This window comes from Trachinotus anak, unplaced genomic scaffold (genome assembly GCF_046630095.1).
Source record: "Trachinotus anak isolate AG129_WGS33_773 ecotype Australia unplaced genomic scaffold, CSIRO_AGI_Tana_v1 ptg000013l, whole genome shotgun sequence".
Lineage (NCBI taxonomy): Eukaryota > Metazoa > Chordata > Actinopteri > Carangiformes > Carangidae > Trachinotus > Trachinotus anak.
In genome coordinates this window covers 16,501,256-16,526,105 of record NW_027273864.1, presented here as the reverse complement: position 1 = coordinate 16,526,105, position 24,850 = coordinate 16,501,256, and the positions used below count along the sequence as shown (strand labels likewise).

Genomic DNA, 24,850 nt, shown 5'->3' with positions numbered 1-24,850 from the left:
GAGTAAGGGGGGCATATTGTCATCATCTCATGCCAGGCTCATTTATCTTTTATTTAACGTTTTTAAAATGTGCTCTATACCACAGAGTCATGAAAATTTGAATTAAGCATATGAGATACTGAGGACAAGAAAAGTGAGATCAGAATTCTTACCTAAGGCTTCAATATTATTTTCCTCCACACGGATTAACCTGAAGGGACCATTTTAAACTTGAGGAACAAAACCCACCCAGATCACCAGGGAAACAGTGGAAATAATAGGAACCAGTTAGTGGGTGGTGCCAGGCCCAGGAGGCCCAGTTTACAATGAGACACAATGGATATGACAATAAAAGTGGTGTCTGGTCATCCTACTCACTGACTCCCATTTTGTGGTCAAACAAGGCCATATTAGTTTCAGTGGATAAAGATCCAAGCTGGGTTGAGATCAAACTGCTGCGGCTTTGTCAGCTTTGCCTGAAACACATAAATGAATTAAAGGTGGTATAAAACAAGCTCCTGATAGCTTTCGTAACAAATGCATAGTGCCATTATCACTTATGCAAGATTTGGTGGTCAGCTGTCAAATATGAGACAAAAATAACAAAATCAAATCAAACACAACACATCAAATAAGAAGAACATCGTCTAACAATATGAATTTATCTTAATTACTTTTGCTGCTGCTCAAGAATAGATAGATAGGCAAAGTCTGCTCTGTGATAATTTGATTATTCAAAATGTCTTTGATAATATGCACAAAGCAAGGACCCCGAGGCCTTTCCGAGGGGAGCCTGTATCACAATGCTGATTATGACAAACTTCAGCACCTTTTATAGCGTCTACTTGATGGAGTGGAGTCACTCTTTGCTGCCGCCGTGCGTGTGGCACCGCGTCCACACGCACGGCGGCAGCAAAGAGTCGTGTTTGCCTGTTCACCTCGTCCTGTGCGCGGCTACAATACAAACCATACGGTCATCTACCTGACATCAGCCTTTCGGAAAATAAACCCAGAAATGCCCATAAACAGTAGCCTGTCACTCACGAGAGACTTGACCCTCCCACACTCCCCCCACGGCTTTCTGAGGACCGCCACCCCCATGTTGGAGGGCGGTAGTCTGAGCCTCTTCTCCCCTTTTGTCGTCACAGCGGCTTTTATAAACAATGAGCTGGTGCCCGCCAGAGGCTCCTCCACATCATACATGCTCGGACTATTTGGGATTGAAGGCAGTGTGTTCACAAGATGGCTACGGAAAACATTGAGATGAACGGGGATGCGGCGGAGGTAAGGCGGCGCCGGCCCCGTTACAAACAGCGGAGTATAGCCTCTTGCTCAGTAATGTTTAAGCCACCGCTTGTGTCCCGGCCAGGCTCAGCCAAGGGTGAATTCCCAACAGAAACACCCCTCGGCCGAAGTACAAGCAAAGATATTCATGGAAATATTTGGCTGCCTTGTTTTTCATCCTCGGCTCTCATCCATTCAGGCATCTCTCTGTTGTTCGGTGTTTCCCACCGCAGCTGGACAGGAAGTCTCTCAGCTAATGTGACCGGCTAGCTCCATTTCTGGATTAGCTCTTATTTCTAAACTGATCTGAGTATTTCAGACTGAAGTCTCTTGGGTTTTGTGTTTGTGACTTTGCCTCCGTTCCTCTGCTGTTTGCCCACAGAGGTTCAGTTTACATGTAATGACAGACGACCATGTGAGTGTACAGTCATTTTCCTGTAAAGGAATTCAGGTGGGTCAGCTCAGCCTGTGACTTAAGTCAGGATTATGATTTGAGCTAATGGGCTAAAACTGTGTTACCTTTGTGACTTGGTCACACTCAGGAATGCATACATCCTTTCCCCTTGACAATTCACCTTTGTCTTGTATTAGGAAGGTCTGTCAGAGTGTCTGTGCTAAAGAACAGATATTTTATACAGCTAATAAAAGCAAGTTTTCTAACAACAACACAATGATAACAATAATAATAACAACTGACTGTGTAGACTTTAGGTACATTTTATCCAAACCTTCATTGGAAAATGGTCTTTAAAATAAAAACTTAAATGGGAAGTTGTCTCTGTGATAAAAAAAGAAAACTTTATGTCACCGACTGTAATTTATGTGGAAAGTCTGCTGGATTAATAACTACAAAGCTGTTTCTGGCTGTTCCACTGACATGAGATTTGTTTGTGGTAGTATAGCTATTAGTACAAGTGCAATGTAATGAAGCAAATGATTTTTTTCTTTTTTTTTTGCAGGCTACAATGGGAGATGCTCAGTCATGTTTGTTAGTTTTCAAGGATATTTGTAGGATAGTTCACTAAATAGTGCTAAAACAATTAATGAATTAATAGTGAACAGACAGAAAATTACAACTATTTTAAATTTTTTTTACATTTTATCAAGCCAGTAGCACTCTTTTGTACAAGTTTAAACTGAATACGGTATATTTGTGTTGTGTTGCTGGGCATTTTTCTTATTTAATAGACAAAGCAATTAATCAAAAAGATAATCAATTGATAAAGACTAAGTTTTATTAATAATAATAATAATAATGATAAGTTAGTTTCAGGCTTCCATAAGATTCATTGTTAGAAAATTGATCATTAGAATTAATCAGTAACTTATACACGGTATCAGGCAACAGTGATTTACACTAATATCAACTAAAAGCTACATAAAATACGACACAGTAAGTACGCAATGCTTGCTTTCTGAGACAGTAACAATATAGATATCAAGTCAGGTGTATTTATATAGTTATAATTTCTTAGAAATGGAGATCACCGCTGTTAGGAAAGCTCAGGGTGCTTAGGGAGGAGTACATTACAAAAACCGAAAATGAAGCTGTAACAGTTCAAGAAGTAAGAGTGACAGCTAGTGACCTCTCAACACCCATCTCCTGGTCTACCACAAGAGCACCTTTTTCCTCTGTGGCCTGGCAGATTTTCAGAGGTGAAGAAGGGGGAACGCTGAGTTGAACCTCAGCATGTGATGTTGCCAACCTGGGCACAAGGGTGGCATTGTTGGACCGCTGAACTACACTCCACCCAGATGAAACTCTTAGCGCTGTACTAAACCCATAATAAGCATTAACAGGGGTCCGTGCATTAACCCTGGTCTCTTGTCTATTTAAATCAACCATTAACCACTCACTCACTTCACTCACAGAACAAACAGAAAGAACAACCTCTTTCTTTGCTGTGCCGCTAAAGGGAAGGAAATGGATTCCTTGACATCTCTTCCTGGGTAGATCGGCCAGGCTGTCTGGCAGTTAGTGGAACAGGATATTCTGTTAACCTTAACTTTCCACAAGGATACATATTTCATATTTTGTTTTATTTACTTAAGAAATAACATGGAATATTTAATAATAATCTAATAATATATTCTCGAGCAAGTGACCTTTATTATTGCTACAAAAGTTTGCTTTCACGTATGAGCTAATTGTGAGCTTTGTAACAGTGTGAGTCTTCACTCAATTGTTCCACTGTATTTGTGTGGAAGCTATTCTAGCTTTCTTGTGCTTATAATTCATGACCTGGTCAACTTGAAAGAAAACATGTGACAAATTATTTTTGACCCCTGGACTCAAACCAACTCAGTGACCTTTCTAGTCAAATGGGTTGTCCCTGAATTTAGTCACCGAACGCTTTCACTTCCATTAATATAGTCCACAGAAAAAGTCCTCTGATTGCATCATTTTGAGTTACAGCTTTCTTATCATACTGATCAGTTCTGATCTAATCATAATGTATGTATTCATCTTATTTGATTTAGTTCAAAAGTGATTCAAACATAAATACTATAACTGTCACACTAAATGGTATTACAAAACAAAACAACTACCAGTTAACTGTGATACTTCTTGTCATCATTAAAGTGGCTTGGGGCTAATTTTGAACTAGAGTTTATTGTCATATTTGAATTTCCATGAAATCCAACGTGATGGCAGTAGCAGAGTACTTTCATTTTCTTTTCAAATGCTATGTTTACACAAGTTTCAGGACAGAAAAGCAGACATGTTTGCAGTGTGACTGTTACAATGGGAAAAGTGAAAAATGGTCAAAATGGAGTTTTCTAAAACCACAGCAAATTGATAGTTAGGCTTATTTAGAGATGTATTTAGACAGATGAGGGCTGCTGAGTTTCTAAACAGAATAATTGCATATGAAGATACCCCAGAGATTGTGTCACAGAATTTTTTGTGATATCTGATTACTTTGTTTTTAATGTTAATAACATCTGTCACAATAGAACCATTAATAAAAGAACATTAGAGACAAATCTGAAATCCTCAGCTGACCTTGCTGAAAAGGAATTTCAAGCCCTCAGTCAGATATTGTATTTCCAGATGCCACTGTGTCATACTGATGTCAAGGTTTGTGTGTGTGTTCAGGTACCACTACGGGGCCGATTGAGGAGGCAACCGGGACCCCTGAACATGAACCATTATGCCAATAAGAAGAGTGCAGCAGAGAGCATGCTGGATGTGGCTCTCCTGATGGCTAATGCCTCACAGCTGAAGGCTGTGCTGGAGCAGGGACCAGACTTCTCCTTCTACGTGCCCCTCATCACTTTAATTAGCATCTCTCTAATCCTGCAAATCGTGGTGGGAGTTATGCTCATCTTCATAGGTATGTTTGGAGGTCACTTTCTAACTTCTGTTTGGTGAAATTTCACTCAATTACACACAAGCTATACAGAAAGTCAAGCCAGGCTAAGTCAGTTTTGTTTATTTAGCCCCAAATTACATATCTGCTTCAAAGAGTTTTATAATATGTGCAGCATACAACACCCTCTATCCTTACACCCTGGCAGTAATAATAAGACATACTACTGGCCCTTTAATGTTAACATAAGCAATCATGGAAAGCTGAGGTTAGAGAGCCACAGCAGGAAGAAACGCCGGCCAAGTTGCCTCTGCTGTCAGCTGTTTCCAATTTAAAATAGCTGTCTTGACTGATGTAAAATATATTACGTCATAGGAGACTTACCAATACTAAAAGGGTGTGTTGAAATACTGGCCATTCCTCTGACTAAAAAATTCACACAGGTGCTTCTCTCAGATCAGTGAAGCATGTAATGTTCTAATGGAGGAAGATGCTAATTATTCACCTGAGGCCAGTGCTGTCAGATGCTGTTAATTTATATGTTAGTCTTCAGTAATGATTACTTCCCTGCAAACTCGACAGGAAATTCTGTGCTGCCACCCTCTGGGGAAAGGAAGGCACTCCTGCTGTCTAAGCAAGACTGTGATGTCTTCATGTGTCATTTCTCTGTCACCAGTTAAGTGGAACCTGAACGACGAAAGCACGCACTACAAGCTGAACATCATGGAAAACGTGGCCACAGCCTTTGTCTTTGTAATAGTCGTAGTCAACGTCTTCATCACAGCCTTCGGTGTCCAGCGGCCCACCCAAAGTGCTTAAACAGCTTTAACATGACTTGTCATGTAAAAGCTGATCAACTCAGTGAAGATGGACCTCCACGTTATTTGTAAAAAATGGACAGGATATTTATTCACCAAATTCAAAAGCATGCCGGTGCCTTTGCTATTCTGTAAGTCGATCTCCCAAGCTTGAGGAGACCCAACGTACCCCGCGGATCAAGTGACATTGTCTGCTATCTGCTGTCTGTGTGTGTGTGTGTGTGTGTGTGTGTGTGTGTGTGTTAAAGGCGTTCCATTCTTCACTAACCATGTCTATGGACAAATGTGTGGTGGTCAGTTTTCATTTGCTGTGGCAATTCTCCCCTTTGTTACCTCTTATCATGCTCAGGTTACCGATGCAAATAAAGGAATGCCCTTTACTTACAAAGCAAACATGTCAGGAGCAATACACTGTGTATCAGTCACAACCACTGTGAATGTTTCCTGAAAAAGAACAATTCTACTGTTATTTGGAAGTTTAACCTTGTCATTATCTGTCACCATAAGCCTAATGTATATGTACTGGAAAAAAAAGAAACCATAATCACCACAACATAATCTTTTCTTGCCTTAAATTCTTAAGGCAACGGGAGCCATCTTGGCTCTACTGCTTTTAAAGGTATTACCGAAGAGCTTCATTATGGGGCAAATATATTGTTTTACAGCATTTTAAACCTCATCCATTTAAATGGACCTTACATGCTTCTTTCTTTAAGTTCTATGCAAAGTCTAGTAATGTAATATTTAAACTGATTTACACGTATATATTAGTGTCTGTATGTGGGTTTCTTTTTCTCACTTTTTTTAAAGGACCAAAATTTTTTCTTAACTTTTGTTAAATGATCTTGTTTTATGCACTGTGAGCGCTATTTTAAATAGAATTTATAAATAAAACTACAAAAGTGATAAGATGTGTTTATTGTCCTGTGTGTTATTATCATGCATAGTTTTATTGTACAAAGACATATGTATCAATCATACAAATGATAAGGCATTTTTACATGGCAACGTACACACAGAATGTGACTGTTAGGCACTGATCAATGAGTAGACATCAATTGACAGCTGATGCAAACCACACACCAATATTTGCTTTTAGAATATTACAAAAGTGTTACAAATACAAGCTGCAAAAGTATTTTAAGGTGCTTCCGACATTACCTTTTGAAAAGCTGAAGATTACCCTCCATCACATAGAAATAGATTTTAACAAAGCACCATCATTATAGTTACTGTTATGTATCTTCTCTGTCAAACATTTTGATTAAATTGTTTACAAACAGCCTGAGAAACACCATAAAATGTCATGTATCTGCCATTTTGGGGTCAATTAATTTACTGTCAAATTTTGTATTTAAATAGGTTCATCACAAACTAACTAAGGCACAGTAAGAACAAAAAATACCCACAGCAGAGGACGCAATATCTATCGATAACTGGGCTGGAATAAATCTCTCACAAACTGGGTTTACTGTTTCTGGCAGATTCACTGCAGAACAAGTGTGAAATCTGCAGAAACCCTTCGTGTAGGCAGCACTGGGCTTGAGGCCAACCGGAAAAATAAAACTTCATCCTGAGCTGACCCAGCGGAAAAAACGGCACTGGGAAATATCCAGGAATGCTTCCTGTTTAAGAATAGGGTAGTGAGAGCAGGAGGCGTAGTTTCAGTGAAGCAAATAAGTTTTTAAGATTTTTAAACGGCATCATTTGTCTAAGTTGTGAAAAAAACATGGTTAGAGATGCCACGAAGTAGGTGGCAGTGCCTTAACCGTATATGTGTTGCAGGCCACAGGGGCCAATTCCATCCTTGTCAAGGGGAGTGCTAACCTTCTCTCCTTTCATACAACACAACATTACGGAGGGAAACGTCACTTTATATACACGGGGTTACGCAACTTAGTTTCACTTATGGTGCATTCCGGTTTTGAATGTATTATATCTGCAAAACACAACTCTGGTATGTTTGCTTTAAATCTGGTTGATCCGTGTTTACGCTTTAATGTCACAATTCCTCGATGTTTGTATATTTCGGGTTTGTTTTGATCGTAATCCTACCTATAATGCACTGCGCTGGTACAGAGGGATATCATTGGTCGACGCGATCACGTGATTGCAAAGCTGCCTGTGAACTCGACTGAAATATCACCACGCAGTCGCTGCTCGGTATTATTTCTGGCTGTTCACAGGCCTGGTCTCTTATTTGTCTAAATGTGAACAGCAGAACATAGAGAAGCTCTTCTGAAACCGACAGAAGCCAGACTACGTTTGGTGCTGTAGCTCCTCTTCTGACCGCAAGATGGCAATCGTGTTCTGGTCTGACCACAGTCTATAGGTCTGATTCAATTCGGGGTGTACACTGAAGATATTTCAATATGCTTCAATATACATCAGTGGTGACTGAGCAGATAAGGCAGCATAATTCTCCATTATCCAAATAAATGTACATTGTTCAGACTGGTTCACACTGCAAAAATACTTATTACACACCTGAACCCAGCTAACCTGAAAAAAAAATGAGTAAAGACTGCTTTACACCTCACTTGAAACTTGGAGCGACAACACATTGTTTAATCTTCCTTTCCCTGATTTAAGTTGAGTATATTCATTCCTTTCGCCTATTTAAATAGACATAAACTGGGGCAAAGCACCACATGTAACAAAATAATTTATAAAACGATCTAAAAAATTAGTATTGAACCCTTGAGAAGATAGTGTGCTGTGCTTTGGTATGAATGGTATTCTTTAGAGCAGTACTGCTGAGGCACCTAGTGTGAAGGAATCACTCCCTTATTCATGAGGCTTTCTTCAGTGTACCAAATGAGAACCTCCTGAGCTTTTCTTTTCAGGCCCAGAGCAGCCATCCCGAGGGCCCGGCTGCCTCCCGTCACTTTAGTTTCTGCAGAAAAAAGACACTTTCTTGGTAACACTATATTAACAGCATGGAGTTCAATTACATTTTCAGCAACATGCATGGACATAACCGATACAAATTGATTATCCAATTAAACTATCAATATCCAATTACTAGAAGTGCAGTGCCAGGCGACATTTAACAACTGGGAAACAACTTACCACTGTAGTAATAGAGTATAGCCATTCCCACGGCAACGCTGAAACAGCCCAGAAAGAAGAGGGGACCTGGAAAGAGGTAAACACTTAACAATGTAATTAACAATTTAACTAGTAATTAATTATCTGGCGTGCTTGCTAAATAACTACTTGACCCATTCTGGTGGACATTTAGCAGTTTGACATTTTTTTGAGTAGTTGAACAGTTTCAGTGTTGACATCACCCATACACTGTGACATCTTTTATTTTCACATCATACCTCTTTCATTCAGAACATATCTCTGTGGGTAGACACGTGGATATGCAAGTGGATCCAAGGTATCTGGAAGCAGAACAGGTTACTTTCAGTGTGCAAGTAAAAAGTATGCTACACAACTAAACAGGTTTAACCCATTCTATAATATCTAAATAATGATAAGTAGCTTGTTGAGATCACACATGATATGAAAAAGAAGTTTTTAGGGACTAACCTCTCAGGCGGAGCCGAGTGGGCAAGCTGTGGTATACCTCCTCTACATGCAAGTGGAGAGCCCTGTAAAACTCCCTGCATGCTTCCTCGCCTTTGCCCTGCAGATTTGTCAGGAGTTCACCCAGTCGAACACTAGTGGGCACATCCAAGTTTCGGAACTGGATAACAATAACAGCGATTATATGTAGGTTATTTTTGATCCCGCAAGTGGAATTATTCTTTCCTGGGGTGCTTACTGACACTGGAGCTTGTATCCAGGTCCAGCCCAGAGTAAAAAGCATCTCCACATTATTTCATTTATTTACTTTGTGCATCTAAGGCATCATTTACTTAAAACAGTTTTGACCACAGTGACTGTTCAGAAGCAAAACACACATGGATCTGAATCTTCTGAGGCTTTCAGGTGCTTGAGAAGAATGAGAATAAACTTACATGTAGTGATATATCATAACTAAGTACATTTACTGAATTCATAAAAGTAAGTACGATTTTAAATGTGTTAAAAATATGTAAGCAAAATTTTGAATATATTAAAAATTAAAGATTCTTCATTCTTTTACTCAGTTTAAGGAGGAAATAATGTATTTCTTACTCCATTACATGTATCTCACAACTATAGTTACTAATTACTTTTCAAATAATGATTCTGCAAAGACCTACCAAACCTATGATGTGTTTATAAAATATGATTCTAAACTACAACACACATATATATAGCTACAATTTTAAATGCTGCTTGCAAGTTAATACTCCAGGGATGACGATTACATTGACAGGGGTCATTCTGCTGTGTGATGAATACTTTTACAATAAATAAATACAAATTATAATAAAGATGCTTTTGTGAATAAAACATTAAAGTAACTTTTTAGTGTAAAACCGTTGTTTAAAAGGGAGTAATTTTACAGTGTGGTGTATCTTTGACTTGTGGCTGCACCATTGCCACCATGGCAGGGAGGTACTTTGTGTATGAGGGCTTACTTTGGTGGCCTCCTTGTCTGTGAGGATCTGCGGGTAGATCCTGTTCAGTTGCAAGATGAGTTTATCCACCAGCTCTGTGTCCAGTCTCCGGTCAGCTTTGAGGAAGGCGCTGTCCTCTTTCAGCTGCTCATGAAAACTGTCTGTCCATGTTACCAGAGGGAAATTAAAAAAAAACTTAATACTTCATCAAGACGCTTGTTCCATATAGACTGTTTGATAAAGATACAGGCTGCTGACAGGTAATCTGACATGATCGCCAGACTTATCTTTTCTCGCAATAACGGCAGCAGAGGAGCATGTGAACATGGTTTGGTAATGTTGCGACACTTCATGGTCATTTAACTTGTACGACGATAGTAAACTGAATTATATGTTGTTAAAATAACTTTTCAGAAACGTCAACAGGACTTGGGAGTGAGACGTTACACTGTCATTGGTAAAGCGAGGCAACCTTTCATGTCGTTAGTGCTGTGCTACTGTTCGTGTTTTGGACACAAGGGAAAGATTTTAAAGCGAAAGAGAAGACGAAATACGTGGTAAAATTAGCGTTATTTCCTTTTAAGTTAGTTTAGAGAAAGACACGAACCTCCCATTGTGGAGTCCCTTCTGTCCTTTGTTTGGACACGCCCTCTGACGTTACCTCACTCGCTGGCTTTACGTCACGCTTTACGTCGACGTCTTCCAAAAGAAAAAAGAGAAAAACTACAACTTCCTGTTCAGTTTTTACCGGAAGCAGAACCGGTCGTAGCAAAAGCTAAGCTAGGCAGTAACATAGTTATGTTTTTATTTTATGATTGATGTATGTCAATTTTTATTTAGTTTTATACAGATATTCAGGAGTTTTTATTAGAGGTAAAGAGATTGTAACTTAATTTGAATGTACAACTTAGTGTTTATTAAATCTCGGTATTTAAATGGGAATATGTCACATGTTCATATAAAGTTGTATTATGAACCCACATGTTCGTTTTAGTCTTCCAATTAAAATATCTTTTAACAGTTTGATATGCCCATGTAGCCTTTAAGACTAAACAACAAACAAAAGGTGTACTTACCTGCAAAATGCACGACTGATTTTTTTTTTCTTTTGTGCCTTATTGTATACCGTTACTGTTAATAGTTAGGTATGAGGTCTGTATTGTATTACCTATTTATATATTTTATACAATTTTTAATGTTTGTATGCACAATAATACACCTTGTATTTCCAAGGCACTTAATGATCTGTAAGTTTAAGAAAGAAAAAAAAAGAATAGTATAACAATAAACACAGTGGAAAAAAATAGCCAATACACCCAGTACTCACCATGGATGTATTATAAGACCTCCATGGTTGGGATACTCCGAAGGTTCCCACCCGGTAACGTTCCCCCGGAAACGTTAAGCGAAGGTTCCCCCTGGAAAGTTTGGGGAACGTTCCGCGGCGAACGTTCAGTGAGGGATAAAATAAATAAATAAGTGAAATGCATGTTTTTTTTTTTTATAAAGAATTTGTATTTGTCTTGCTGGGCAGGGAGGGAAAAATATAAATTTGATCTTGAATGAGGCCTCAGCTGACAAAGCATGTTTTCATTCATGAGTTTTTAAATTATCCATGTTGATTTGGTCATATTGTACATTTTATCCCCTGTTGAAGAAGCCCAATAACAGACTTTTACTTTTATTTTTATAAATAAAAGGCAAAGGCCAGTGTGACCAAATTTGTAACTGTGCCCTGAGATAAATCAGAATGGTTCACAATTTATAGTCATTAGTTTGTTTTTTTTTTCCTGTGGCATCTAAAGTGTTTGAAGTGCTGGTTGAAACTGACAGGAGAAGTGAACATAACTTGCATTAATTTAAATCCACAAATTGCAACTGATTATACTTGTTGGGATCATGGATGTATTTGGTACTCACCCCATGGAACCATATATATTGTACCCACTACTGACATGTAGATCTAAAAAAATTCTTGTCTTTAATTCTTCAACAAAGAAAGAATTAACCTTTATTATGAGAATTACTGTGGATTTGTAGCTAACTTATGTTTTATTGAAAGATAACAAAGACATAAGAATTGTGAAAGTTAAGATTTATTTCCTCACCAGCCATAACTGGAAGCGGAGGCAGTGGTCAACAGTCATGAATTTTGAGTGTCTTACCACAGTTTAGTCTTCTTAAAATTCTGAGCAGCCATCTCCACTCAAACTCCCTTATGAAATAAAAAAGGATGGTGACATCCTGTAGTCTGAGCAGTGTCAAATAAATATAATTGCAGTTATAGTAAAAACATTAAAAAAAAAATTTTTTTTTAAATCAATTAGGACCAATAATGTGAGCAACAATGTGTAAAATATTTTTTACAAAGCATAAACATTTTTTTTTTTGCAATGTTTGCAAATTGCACTTGTACACACACCACAAAATGGCACTGCAGGCTTACTATTTGCAGACAATGGATTTTCAAACAGTTTACAAAAATTGTATTAAAACAATTACATTAGAGACTCTCCTTCATGGATAAAGTTTATGAATACATTAACATCTGACCTTAACTTAGAAATCTTTAAATAAGCTTTGCATTAATACTCTTCCTCAGTTATAACAAGCATACAGAAATTTGTAACAGCTCTGCCATATCCACAGTAGGAGCCCAGTTATACAAAATTTAGTTAAGACCCTGAATTTGAAGCTCCATATCTGCAGGATCATATAAATGGAATACATTGAAAAAAATGTATTATGTTTTAATGAGCTAAACAGTTGACATGGTTATCAAAAATCAGAAAGGCACCCCTAAATCTAAGGCCAAAAGGAAAGCAACTAAGGCAGAAAAGATTATTTGTCTCTTTTGTTTGAATTCAACCAGTTGGTTGAAAAAAAAAAAAAAAAATGCTTTAAAGAGAATTCACACATAATTTCTGGTTTTGTTGTCGTGAAATAAACATGGATAAAAATATGCTGCATCACTTGAAAATGTCATCAAGAACCTGGCAGATAAACATGCACATATAATAAAATATTGTATATTACTTGAAACAATTAGTGTGATGAAAGAGGAATCGACTAACAGCAAATAAGTAAAATAAAAAGTGCTCAGTCAGGGTAACAGGCAATGAGTAATCAGCAAAACACCCATCCCAAGTTTTCCTCTGGTTCAGTAATAATAGTGGTGCATATTGTTGGAAGACTGAGGGACTGCAGTGGGCAGCTAAAGTGATGACTCATACTTTCTGCAGTCACACTATTTGACAGAACTTTTTTTGAAGAGATTTTTGTCTTGGCACTCTTTAAAAAAAAAAAAAAAAAAAAAAAAAAGGCGCTTGGCAAATACTGTTCGATGCGTTCTTTTTGTAAGCAATGACATGATTCGGACCATGATTGGAGAGTGAAGAACCCAGGAGCACAGACTCTCACAGACACTGATGGACCTCCTTAAGGCCACTTGGCTTGATAGATTTACTGCAAATGGAAAAATAAGACAGAAGAAAATCACATTAAATTGATTGTTGATTGATTTGAATTTTCATTACATTAGTAAGATCAAATTTATGAATGAAGTTAGCAGTTGGGAAAGGAAGTGAACAGAAAAGATGGCCGTGGGAAGCAGGACTGAGTTGTGCCATGCATGCAGTCTTAACATATGAGTCACTGACACAACAAGGAATGTTTTAGTCAGCTCAGCACTATTTTACTTCAAATTCCCATTAAATTATCTCAAATTATTACCTTTGTTTTCTCTCATACTTTTGTATTCTGACACACACTTTTACATTTCAAAAAATCTAAAGAATAGTATATAATTTGTGATAGAAAAAATAATGTATATTGATTAAATCAATTAATTTTAACTAATACATTATGTCTTTGAAGTCCAGCCTACATAAAATCAATATTTTTTTTTCATCTTTCAAAATCTCACAAGTTGTATTATGAACCCAGATTACTTATAAGTTATGTTCCTACAGAAATAAGGAGGTAGATAACATATGTCCTTTATATAACAGATGTGTAGTGCAACTGTTGGGACTGAGACTTAGGCTTGTATCACAGAAAATGCTTTCAGATTTGTTTTAATATCTCACATAATAAAATGGTAACAACAGAAGAAAATGGTGTAAAAATGGTACAATAAAACAGAAATGGTAACTTCTTGTGGTCAACTGCAGAATTAGTTTTTAGGCTAAAAGTGCAAAATCTTTGGTAACATCTAGTGTGCTCTAGCACCATCCTTACTTGCTTCCTAAAGTGCTTGCTCTCAGTGGGAATCATTGGCTCTCTTTCTTATACTTTAAAGAGAAGGTCTAGACCCCCTCCATTTGGAAAGTGCCTTGAGATAACTAACTGTTGTGATTTGGTGCTATATAAACAAATTTGACTTAACTTAACTGGAATGTCTACCCACAAAACAACTCACCATGACACCAACATGTCACAGAACTCAAACATGGTTGAAAGCCTGGTACTTTCCGTGTCAAATTATACTGTCTTATACTTATCACAGCAAATCTGAAAGGGAAGCAACTGGATTAAAATTAGTCAGTTTCCAGTTTCATATGGTTCTAAAGCTCAATTAAAGATATAAATATCACATGGAAATCAAGACTTATGTTTATTACCTATTCTGGGCATTTGTGTCTTCCTTATGCCAAATTAATAGAATCTATTTTTTTAAAGCAACGCAAGCAAAGAAAGCAACAACTGTTCAAACTCAAAGTATAATTGTTCTTATGGTATAAGATGACTAAGATCATTATTAGGTAGTAATAATGGTACTATGTCATAATGTGTTAGAGGTATAATGGCTACAAAAGAGTTGTGTTAGAAAAGATGTGTATGCAAAGGCTGAGAGAAACACAAATCTGTGTGGAAGTTTTCAAAGGCCTGGCGTGCAGAAGAGCCTAGGGTCTGGGGTTATGCTTTGTGACCCAAGAGTTAGCTCTGCAGTACAGCCTCAGACTTACATGATGGCTGGAAGAGGCTCCTTTGCCCTTTATTTTGCCCTTGCCTCGCACTGCTGTGGCACTGCTGCGCCGTGCCTGCTCATGGTCGAACTCCAAGTCCTCCAGGCGCTGAGTTAAGGCCAGTTTCTGCTGGATGGCCATACGTAACAGAGAATTCAGGGTCTTCTTCTCATCCTCAGCAGCAGCCAGCTGCCTCTGCATGTCATCCAGCTGGGTCACGTACTCATCACACCTGAGCGAAAGAGAGAGGGGAGAGGAGGAGAAAAGAGCAAGAGAAGGGGAGAGGGCAGAAACGAGAGATAAGCATCATCACCAGCAGGTGGAGCAGTTTGCCTTGGATTGCTGCTGCAGCTGTCACATGTTTTCTCCATTCCCCAGACAGCATTTTCCAGATGGGAGGATGAGGTCCCTGCTTGCTGACTCGCACAAGTATTACATCAGACCGTTCCCACAATGCTTTGTGTCTTTCTCACCAGCATACACAGACAGACACTAACACAAAACAGTTGTGCAGAATAAGCACTATAGTTTTGAATTATTCTTTTTCATCACAAGGAAAAGAAACTGAAAAGCAGAATTAGCAGAACATAAAGATAAATCAAGGTTATTGGTATGTGTGTAATGTTTCCTGTAGCAGATGGAGCACATTGTGCATGTGTTCTAGTGTGTGCCCAGGACCACTTGGCCATATGGTTCATTTTATGTTTGGCAGGAATGAAATGTAAATCAGTGATGACGTATAATCATACCTTGTAGCAAACATGGCTCGAAGGGAGGAGAACGTAGCAGCATCCTCTTTCAGGGCCTTTAGTTCATTGCGGAGCTTCATTATTGTCTCAGTCACCATGGCTTTCTCACTGTCATACTTGCTCTTCAGGTTGGCCAAAGCAACCTCGGCGGTCTAAAGAGAATAAGATGTTATATAATTAATAGTTTCTCACAGTTAACTGAAGTCTAAAGTCAGTGGTTATTTTTAGGTTAAGCCAATAATCCCATTCTGTTGTATGTGTCAGTTTGGGAAACAATGAACATCCTTCCTCTGAGAAAACATACACAGCAGGTACGCATACACACAAGCATGCACATGCAGACACAGAGCGACCTCTGACCTGTTTGTTGGCCTTCAGCACAGCTCTGAGAGTGGCAATCTGTTCCCTTTTGGTGCTAAGCAGGGACTTCAGTTTGAGGATCTCTTCCATGCAAGCTTCTTTGTCTTTGTCTGCCACTGTGCTCAGCTCCAGATTGGCAAGTCTCTGGCGTGACAGCTCTGTGGTGCGGCCCACTGCCTGCTGAAGGTGGAGGATCTGGTCCCTGATGATGGCTACGATGTTATAGATGTTCATGGGTTCTGGGCGGTGCTGTGGGGCTGGAGCTAGGGAAACTGTGGTGCTGCTGGAGTCTGATTTTCCAGGTTCAGTCCCAGGGATCAGGTCATTACTGATAAGTATGAAAGACTGTTGTTCCTTCCCTTCATGCCCCTTTCTTACCATGACCTTGCCTTCCTTGTAGTAGTCGAGCATGACACGGTTAGGGGTCTCATTGTTGCACATGCACACATGGTTGTAGAGATTGGCCAGCTCCTCACTGAAAGCTATGAGCTCATCCTGCGCCACATTAAGGCTGCCGAGCGATTCTCCTGCAGCCTTGCTGGTCAGATGGAGCTCCTTCTCCAGACGAATAACCTCCGCTTTGTCTGCTTGGCTAATCTTCTCCAGGGACGCCAACCTCGACCTCAAGTCCTGGACATCGCTCTCCAACTGCGCTCGCTCATCTTCATACCGCGTTCGACACTCCTCGTACTCTGCCCTCAGCGTCTTCAGCTCCTGCCTCAACTCCCCAGCCTCAGACACCGCCACAGTGTATTTACACTGCAGGATCTCCGGCCCGTTAATGTCCAGCTCATAGTAGTCTCCGTCATCATGGCTGTCTCTGTCTTTTTCACTGTCGAGGGCAGACTGGCGCTCCTTACTGGCCTGAAGTTTCCTCATTGCGCTGAGGTTCTCAGTCAGTCTGTTGACAGTTTCCTTTTGCTCAGACACAGTCCCATAGGCCTGTTCCAGCTGCTTCTGGGTCTCCTGCAGAGAGTTTATCAGGGCCACTTTCTCCCGCTCCACCTAACATAAGAAGGCAAGCAAAGGTTACACACACTGATCAAACACAAAACATTTTCAGCAAATATCTCCATAAAATGAGCAAATGTTGTGGACAGTTTGAGAAGTTCGGACTGTGGCTAATGTATAGAGTAATCTTGTGAAGCAATATTTTGAACTAAAAAAATGCATTCGCTGTTGTGACTTGGGTAAAAATCTATTTGATAACATCAGGGCTTACCCTAAAACCAAACAATCATGGTAGCCACCTTTCAAATAAAATGTGGGGTCAGTCAGCAAACGCTTCTTCATGAACCTCGTGTGTTCTATTTAGTCAGCAGTGAATGAACGTTGTGTATTTAATTAGTTTTATCTATTCTGGTCCAATAAATAGACAATTGGATTACTGGGAACAGATAGGAGTGTTTGCAATTAATGTTGAAATGGAAAAAGAACATCTGAGGCACAGCACATTAGTTTAACAACAGTCTCTTTTTGTATAAATATCAAATATTAAAATATGTCTGTACTTCACAGTTAAATCTACGCGTTCTCAACTCATTCTGGTTGAAAACAATGGCCACACATTACGCTGAGAAAGTACTGGTTCATGTTAAAGGTGCATATGATGTACTTCATACCTGTACAAGCTGTTGTTTAAGTTTCTGGATCTCTGAGATGTTGAGCTCACTGAGCAGGTCGTCGACCAGGCTAGGAGCCGGCTTAATGGCCTCTCCTCTCTTATTCACGGCAGCTCTGTTGTCTTCATCAGCCTTCATCAAGCCATTTTCGAAGCCTCTGATCAGGTCGTCATTGTCAGACTCGCTGATGGTGGAGGGGTCCTCGTGGAGTTTCAGGTTGTCGATGGAGATGTTGAAAGAGCTGTTGTACACAGAGCCGCCAATGGTCATATAGTGGGAGAGCTGCTTGCGCAGGCTGGCCTTCTGCTCACGCTCTGTTTTAATCGTCTCTAAGGCCTCTGTTAGCTGCCGCTCAGCGATTTCTCTCAGACGCATGGCTTCCTCCAGCTGGCTGTGCAGGCACTGGGAGTCCTCCTCCAGGCGGCGGATCTCATGCTTTAGACCTTCAAATTCCACCTGTGCAGATGGTCGAAAATATCAATAAAGTTGTCAATAATTTAACTCAATCGTGTCCACTGTAATTCTCCAAATGTATAGTATTAGGACAACAGCATGTTTTGTCACTTTCTTACATCAGAAGTAAATGACAGTGATATGAGAATCTAAAAGCACTAGTATGGACTGCATTACTAATTTAACATCATTTCCTCCCATGTTAAGATGTGCAACAAAGTGAGTATTGTGTTGAGTCTTGTTTGTCTCACCTGGTTCTGCCTCAGCACAGACACTTGCTTCTGAAGAGAGATGTTTTCCTCCTCCAGCTCGCTGTAGTCCTGCAGCAGACGAGCCTCTCGCACCTTGTACTCTCTGATGTCATCACGTAGCTGACTGCGTTGCAGCTCCGCCAGCTCTGAGTTCTGCACACAAGGAAGATACAGGAAAGAGACAAATAATTGCATGTTGTGGCAGGACGCATGAGCATGAATTAAAAAAAATCCATGTCCACTGTCTTCGATTGAGTGAAACATCATCCACACGGTGCAAACTGTGACCTTGCATTGGTCTGGTCACTGTGAGTGACATAGATATCAGCAGGTCAGCATGTTTGGCATACCACAGGGGCAAGACCTTGGCAGGGAATGTAATGACCGAAGGAGGACATGGTCTACTTATCAATGCATGCTACAGAGAGCCCTGGCGGAGGACATCCTTTGTGTCACTCACAGTGGACCATTACATCATCTTTCCTGCTGGGCTCAGTGCGAACTTGCTAACTGACCCTCCCCCACTACAAGCACCAACTCTCTCTCAACTCCCCCCGACCACTACTGGTGAAATCACACTGTACATCACAACCTCTATTAGCTTTACTAACTTTAATACCATTTTTATTCTAACTTATTTTACAGTGCTGAAACAAAGAAAGCTGCTGACATCTTAGATTTTCAGTTAAGAAAAATGGTTAACAAGTGTAAAAGGGGGATTTGTGTTTGTCTACAAAACAAATTCAAATCACCATATAAAACATACATGAAAGCAAAATGACCAGTAAAATCCAGTTTTCACTGACTGCATTTGGAAAATAATGTAATTATGGGGTTTGATAAAATCAGTTTTTGCAGAAGTTTCAGCTTTTGAATTTTCATAAATTTGCAAAAATTTCCGGAAACATGTTTTCACTTTGTCACCATAGATATTTGAGTGTAGATTGGTCTACAACACAACAAACAGTGCAAATTATCTATGTAATTAAATTATTACCTCTTTCATCTCCAGGGCAATGGAGGACAGGCGATCATTTTCAGCCTGTACACTGGTGAGGGACGCTTTGGCCTGTCGGAGCTCATTCTGTAACTCTAGGACTTTTTGCTGGTAGATAGCCTCTTTACTGGCCGACTCCAGGATCAGTGACTCTTCCCTGCTTTCCCCATCTGCTGCCACCTTCCTGTGGGCTGAGTAAGCTTGTCCAAAAGCCTGGGGACAGACAGAAAGAATAAACATCAGAACAAATCCGCCTTTGATCGAGGATTATAAACACACCTGATCTAAAATTCTCACAGAGAACATCGAGTATGGCCAGAGATAACACTGACCACAGAATATTTATTCAAAAATACCACGTCAGTCACTGGTTTACATTAACACTGCATTTATTACCAGCTGTGTTACAGAAGACCTTGTACTCATGAGTATTGTTTGCCCCTGCTGCTACATTTTGCCTCACGATGTTCATGTTAGACACAAACAGAGCATGGAAAGGGGTCGTTGCAAGCACTTATTACATTTAAACTGCATAAATGTGAAATTGTCATGCTCACATGACCGGTTCAAGCAAACTGGAAGCTGCTGTCATCCAATCCACATTCAGGGAGCAAAAAAAAAAAAAAAAAAAAAAAAAAAAAACTCACTCTGTTCAATCTGAGCCGAGATAATCACATTTTATTTTACAGTTAAATGATGAAAACATCCAAACATAAAAAAAGTTGTGTCTCACATGTCTGGCATTGCATGTTGTGCCAATGACTGCCCGTTTAGGAATAAATGAATTCAATTACGCTCACTGTTGAAAAATGAAACCTCAACAAAACAAGTTGCTAATACTTTCAGCACTCACTCTCTACCTTTGCATCACCTCCAAACAGCTCGGCCAACCCATCTGTGCAAATTTACCCACCATTTGATTTATGGCGCTTCTTTGGAGGGGAACTCAACCTGGGAGAGAGAACTTCTTGATATGTCCTTCAGGTTTTTTTTCCTCCTGGCTCAATTCAGCGGAAAAAAAAAAAACCTGATGGATATTCAGACATGCCCACAACCCTGTCATATTAATCAAGCAACATAAATCTTTACATATTAAAACTTGAAGACTAAAAGTAGGTCATTTATTATTCTTACTGGCCATATGTTGTGATTATGACTGAGTTCCTCAAACTATTTATATTTTATCCCACTGACTTGCTTTTTCTAAAAATTACTGCAATTCAATGCAAAATGAAGCGAACCTGACAGACATTTCTTGCATTTTATCTGTAAAGTTGCTTTTTTTGTGGTAAATTCAGTGATGTCTGACCACAATACGCACAGTTAAAGTCACAAGAGGCTGGTAGGGCTTATGATGCATTTTAATGCATATATTCTCGGGTCTGTCTTTCCACAGTAGAAAAGTGGGCAAGGCAGGGTCTTCTCTCAACTTCCTTCGGTGGGGCCTAATGGGAGTGACCACTAATGAGCTTGTGAACACACTGATGGCGAGATAGCAAGCAAAGTGTCTAAGCTTGGGTTAACAGCATTAAGAGACAGTCAGGATATCGCAAGAACAGGTTAATAGGATGAACAAGTTGGTGTCAGAGTCCCAAAGGTATCTGCATTAAAGGCTTTTAGATATCCAGCCAACATCTACTGACACTGGGCCAAACCGGTGATGTAACAGTTACTGTCCAAGAAAGTCCTGAAAGCCACCACAGAGCTGCGACTGTCCTTCCCACAACCACCTCAACAGTTTCAAAGAAATTAATATATCACGTTGTGACGTGAATTGATCAGGAGCCTAAAAACGCAGAGTATGCTGATCTCTGACTTAGTGTCCTACATCTGCCTCAGTGACATACTCTACTAAATAGAGAAGTAACAGTCACAATCATGAGGTACCAAGACAATGACTACAACCGTGAGTCACTTAATGACTGGACTGTGATCTACGCCATGAACAATATGATGTGGATGAAAATCACCATCAGTATACAACTAGCTATGAGTAATTCAAAGATCCACAGAGAACAGAGAGTCAGAAAAATGAATCTGCAACAATTTCAGCGATCAATTAAACATTTCAGTCATTTCAAGCATTCGGCAGCCTCTTCAAGGTGACAGTAAACTGATTGTAGTTAACATTGGTTATACAAAACAAGCAATCAGACAACTTTTTTCACCCTTTTCAAACATTTCATAGGCCAAACGATTAAGCAATTAATCAAGAAAATAAACAGCCCATTAATCAATAATGAAAATAATCATTAGTCGCTGCCCTACTGTCAACTGGACTCAATCGATATAAACGTAGAAATGTGTTGTAAAACCTGTGATTAAACAAGTGTCTTTTACAGATAAGTAAGAGACTGACTTCTGTCTGAGTGGATCTTATTATTAAAAGCAGTTATCTGTACACAAGCTTATAGATTTCAAACAACAACTAAGAACGTTGGCTGAGCCGAGGGACTGTACAAACAGACTCAGTACACTAAATTATTAACACCTAACAATGGAGGTTTGGCCGATAACAAGTAGTGACCACAACTGAGCTGAGCTGGGGAGCCAATGTGGAAGTTTCTTAGGATGCAGTTCCTCTAAATTTTGATAAACTGGTTGCAAGAAAACTGACAAAAATGAAGAGAAGGGAAAACCCCAACTTCTCTCCTGAAATACAGTCAGAGTTTCCCATAAGTTAAGATCTTAGTAGCTAATGTTGCTTCTTCTTATGTCTGTCGCTGCGGGGATTTTGAAAACAATTGCTCTATTGAGAAGGTATTGGGGAAATGTTTTCAGCATTGCATGTTGACAATACCACTGACAGATGTATTCACGCTCTCTCTGAGCTCACCGCTGTCCAGGCTCTTCCTCAATTAGTGCAATTTTTGGCTCCAGGAACCGTCAGAGATGGCAGCACATGATATACTCAAATTTCAAATTATCGCTTCAGAAATCTAGCGGGATGACGCAGACTTCCATGTGCATTTTTGCTTGAGTGGGAATCAAAATACTTCACAAATATTAGAGCCATGATGGATGTGAAAAGAGAGTGGTTGGACCAGAGCAAAGCCATAACACTTTAATGCTAAAATGAGTTGGGTAAAACCTAAAACCAGTCTCAGGCAAATGAATTTTGACATCATGAAACCAGATGAAAACCTCTCTCCCCGTGTGAACCAAGGTCTTTTCTGGCCCAGCCATACTGAAAAAGATGGTAGCCAGTGAGCAGAAATTCAAGGAAACCAGATGCTTCTGTAGCTGTGTGCTATAAATATTTCTCCAAAGACAGGAGAGATATGAAACATACCATGGACTGAACTGCAGAACAAGTCTGAACCATATTTCTTTTCTACTTTATAAAGCACCAGCAGCTTGGCCACATAGGCAGGTAAGATTGACACAAGTTGCAGATGCATGCTCCGCAGGCCTCAACCTTACATACCGAGAACAAGTGTGGGCAGGTGACCTGACTAAATAGTAATGACATTTTTTTTTTTTTTTTTTTTAATCCTTTAATGCGAAGAATCTGTTAAGCTTATTTCTGCATTTGGTCATCATATGCTAATCTGTAATAACCTTATTATTATTATTATTATTATTATTATTATTAGTTTATATTGCTACATCAGGTTGAACTTTATGGCACATTATGGTTCCTGGAGTCCTAAAGTCAAGTTCTGGCTGAGCTTCAGATTGACTGACAGTTTACAGACCCATGATCCGGACCGAGGTGAGCAAACTACTGACTCCCGCTGCAACACAACACTCGCTCGGTTACACGCAGCCCTCACACACCGGTACAACATGTTTTTAAACGCGTCCGGCTGCGTGGCTGTGACCTGGGGTTACCTCCTTCAGCTGATCCAGCTCATGTCGGACCGTCTCGTACTCTGCCTCCAGCTCATCAAATCGCTGCTTGAGCTGCTGTTTCTCCTCCAGCACCGCCAGCCCATACTCGGCCGCCTGGATCTTCTCCTGGGTCGTCTCACGAAGCTCCCGGGTGAGACGCTCCACCTCGGCTTGCAGCCACTGCGGCCCGGCCTCTGTCACCAGCACCGCGTCGGGATATTCCTGCTCCTCCATGGACATCTTGGCGAGCCGCCGACTCGAGAGCTGTAACGGGACCCAGCCCTGGCGAGCGGGAGCAGCGGAGAAAACCACCGAGACCTCAAATCACAGCCGCCTTTGTTTGAACCGCATTGTTGGGGCTTAAATGGCGTTTTGTTCCCTTCGCCCTCTTCTGCCACAGTCTTCGTGAGAGCTCGGCCTAGAGGACGCTTTTATCATTCTCGGGGAGTTTCTTCAGCCTCCTCACGAAGCTGACAGAGGAAACTTCAGTTGAGATCATCGATTGGAAAAAAGCTCCTTCTTCTTCTTCTGCTGTTTTTTTTTTTTTTTTTTTTTTCCGCGGGTGGCAAACATCTTTTAGGCGCATTACCGCCACCTACTGTTGGTCCGAATGAGTTTAATGAAGTCTTAAATTCTTCTGCTATATATATATATATATACATATATATATATATATATACACACACACACATATATATATATATATACACACACATATATATATATATATATATATATATATATATATATATATATATATATATATATACACACACACACACACACACACACACACATATATATATATATATATACACACATATATATATATACACACACACACACACACACACACACACATATATATATATATATATATATATATATATATATATATATACACACATATATATATATACACACACACACATATATATATATATATATATATATATATATATATATATCTCACTGGGACCTTCAATGCTGCAGAAGTTTTTCTGTACCCTTCCCCAGATCTGTGCCCTGATACAATCCTGTCTCAGAGGTCTGCAGACAATTCCTTGGACTTCGTGGCTTGGTTTGTGCTCTGACATGCACTGTCAGCTATGGGAACTTATGTACACAGGTGTGTGCGTTTTCAAATCATGTCCAATCAACTGAATTGACCACAGGTGGACTCCAATCAAGTGGTAGAAACATCTGAAGGATGATCAGTGGAAACAGGAAGCACCTGAGCTCAATTTTGAGTGTCATGGCAAAGGCTGTGAATACTTATGTACATGTGATGTTTTTTGTTTTTTATTTTTAATATGTTTGCAAAAATGTCAAGCAAGCTTTTTTCACTTTGTCATTATGGGGTGTTGTGTGTAGAATTTTGAGGTAAAAAAAAGAGTTTAATCCATTTTGGAATAAGGCTGTAACATAATAAAATGTGGAAAAAGTGAAGCGCTGTGAATACTTTCCGGATGCACTGTGCACTTGTGAGAATCAGGTGAAGCTTCTTAACTCTCAAACAACTTTTTGAGAAAAGGCTGTTTGAAGGTTCAGACTTGATTTTACACCGGGTCAGGGAGGCCAAAATCTCCTCGCTTTCCTGATGTAAAACTCACAAAGATACAAACGCACCCAGCCGAGGAGAGGGGAGCTCTCTTTGAATTGCTCTCCCGAGGTTTCTTCCCATATTCCTCACTTAGTCCTCGGGTTCATGGGTTTTAAAAGG

At 39.7% G+C, this 24,850-nt stretch overlaps 3 protein-coding genes and 1 non-coding gene across 4 annotated transcripts; 1 reads left to right on the top strand and 3 right to left on the bottom strand.

Moving 5' to 3' along the window:
* The first annotated feature begins 904 nt into the window (after positions 1–904).
* ninj1 (ninjurin 1) lies at positions 905–6,310 on the top strand. The gene is made up of 3 exons (XM_071494531.1): positions 905–1,263; positions 4,364–4,601; positions 5,254–6,310. The coding sequence occupies exons 1-3, from the start codon at positions 1,222–1,224 to the stop codon at positions 5,394–5,396; spliced, it is 423 nt and encodes a 140-aa protein (XP_071350632.1). The 5' UTR covers positions 905–1,221; the 3' UTR covers positions 5,397–6,310.
* card19 (caspase recruitment domain family, member 19) lies at positions 6,299–10,594 on the bottom strand. Its single transcript, XM_071494529.1, has 6 exons — positions 10,502–10,594; positions 9,916–10,055; positions 8,936–9,092; positions 8,725–8,787; positions 8,468–8,533; positions 6,299–8,291 (listed from the first exon to the last, which is right to left on the bottom strand). Exons 1-6 carry the CDS (start codon positions 10,506–10,508, stop codon positions 8,161–8,163), a joined length of 564 nt encoding a protein of 187 aa, XP_071350630.1. The 5' UTR covers positions 10,509–10,594; the 3' UTR covers positions 6,299–8,160.
* LOC139631416 (U6atac minor spliceosomal RNA) lies at positions 7,117–7,244 on the bottom strand. The gene has a single exon (XR_011693382.1). It is a non-coding gene; the product is annotated as a U6atac minor spliceosomal RNA (small nuclear RNA).
* Positions 10,595–11,972: 1,378 nt separating the features above from the next.
* On the bottom strand, positions 11,973–23,737 carry bicd2 (bicaudal D homolog 2 (Drosophila)). The gene is made up of 8 exons (XM_071494622.1): positions 23,128–23,737; positions 19,294–19,506; positions 18,297–18,449; positions 17,593–18,048; positions 15,971–16,975; positions 15,611–15,762; positions 14,862–15,093; positions 11,973–13,359 (listed from the first exon to the last, which is right to left on the bottom strand). Exons 1-8 carry the CDS (start codon positions 23,365–23,367, stop codon positions 13,357–13,359), a joined length of 2,454 nt encoding a protein of 817 aa, XP_071350723.1. The 5' UTR covers positions 23,368–23,737; the 3' UTR covers positions 11,973–13,356.
* Between the last annotated feature and the right edge of the window lie 1,113 nt (positions 23,738–24,850).

What these genes read in the sequence shown, in the direction of transcription:
- ninj1 (XM_071494531.1), top strand. Translation starts at nt 1,222, where the DNA reads ATGGCTACGGAAAACATTGAGATGAACGGGGATGCGGCGGAG. An exon ending in TGAACGGGGATGCGGCGGAG is followed by an intron (nt 1,264 to 4,363) that starts GTAAGGCGGCGC and finishes GTGTGTGTTCAG; the next exon opens with GTACCACTACGGGGCCGATT. An exon ending in AGTTATGCTCATCTTCATAG is followed by an intron (nt 4,602 to 5,253) that starts GTATGTTTGGAG and finishes CTCTGTCACCAG; the next exon opens with TTAAGTGGAACCTGAACGAC.
- card19 (XM_071494529.1), bottom strand. An exon ending in CACTCGGCTCCGCCTGAGAG is followed by an intron (nt 8,788 to 8,935) that starts GTTAGTCCCTAA and finishes TTCTGCTTCCAG; the next exon opens with ATACCTTGGATCCACTTGCA. An exon ending in ATATGTTCTGAATGAAAGAG is followed by an intron (nt 8,534 to 8,724) that starts GTATGATGTGAA and finishes ACCTCTTTCCAG; the next exon opens with GTCCCCTCTTCTTTCTGGGC.
- bicd2 (XM_071494622.1), bottom strand. Translation starts at nt 23,367, where the DNA reads ATGTCCATGGAGGAGCAGGAATATCCCGACGCGGTGCTGGTGACAGAG. An exon ending in AGCTGGATCAGCTGAAGGAG is followed by an intron (nt 19,507 to 23,127) that starts GTAACCCCAGGT and finishes GTCTGTCCCCAG; the next exon opens with GCTTTTGGACAAGCTTACTC. An exon ending in TGCTGAAGGCCAACAAACAG is followed by an intron (nt 15,763 to 15,970) that starts GTCAGAGGTCGC and finishes TATTCTCTTTAG; the next exon opens with ACCGCCGAGGTTGCTTTGGC.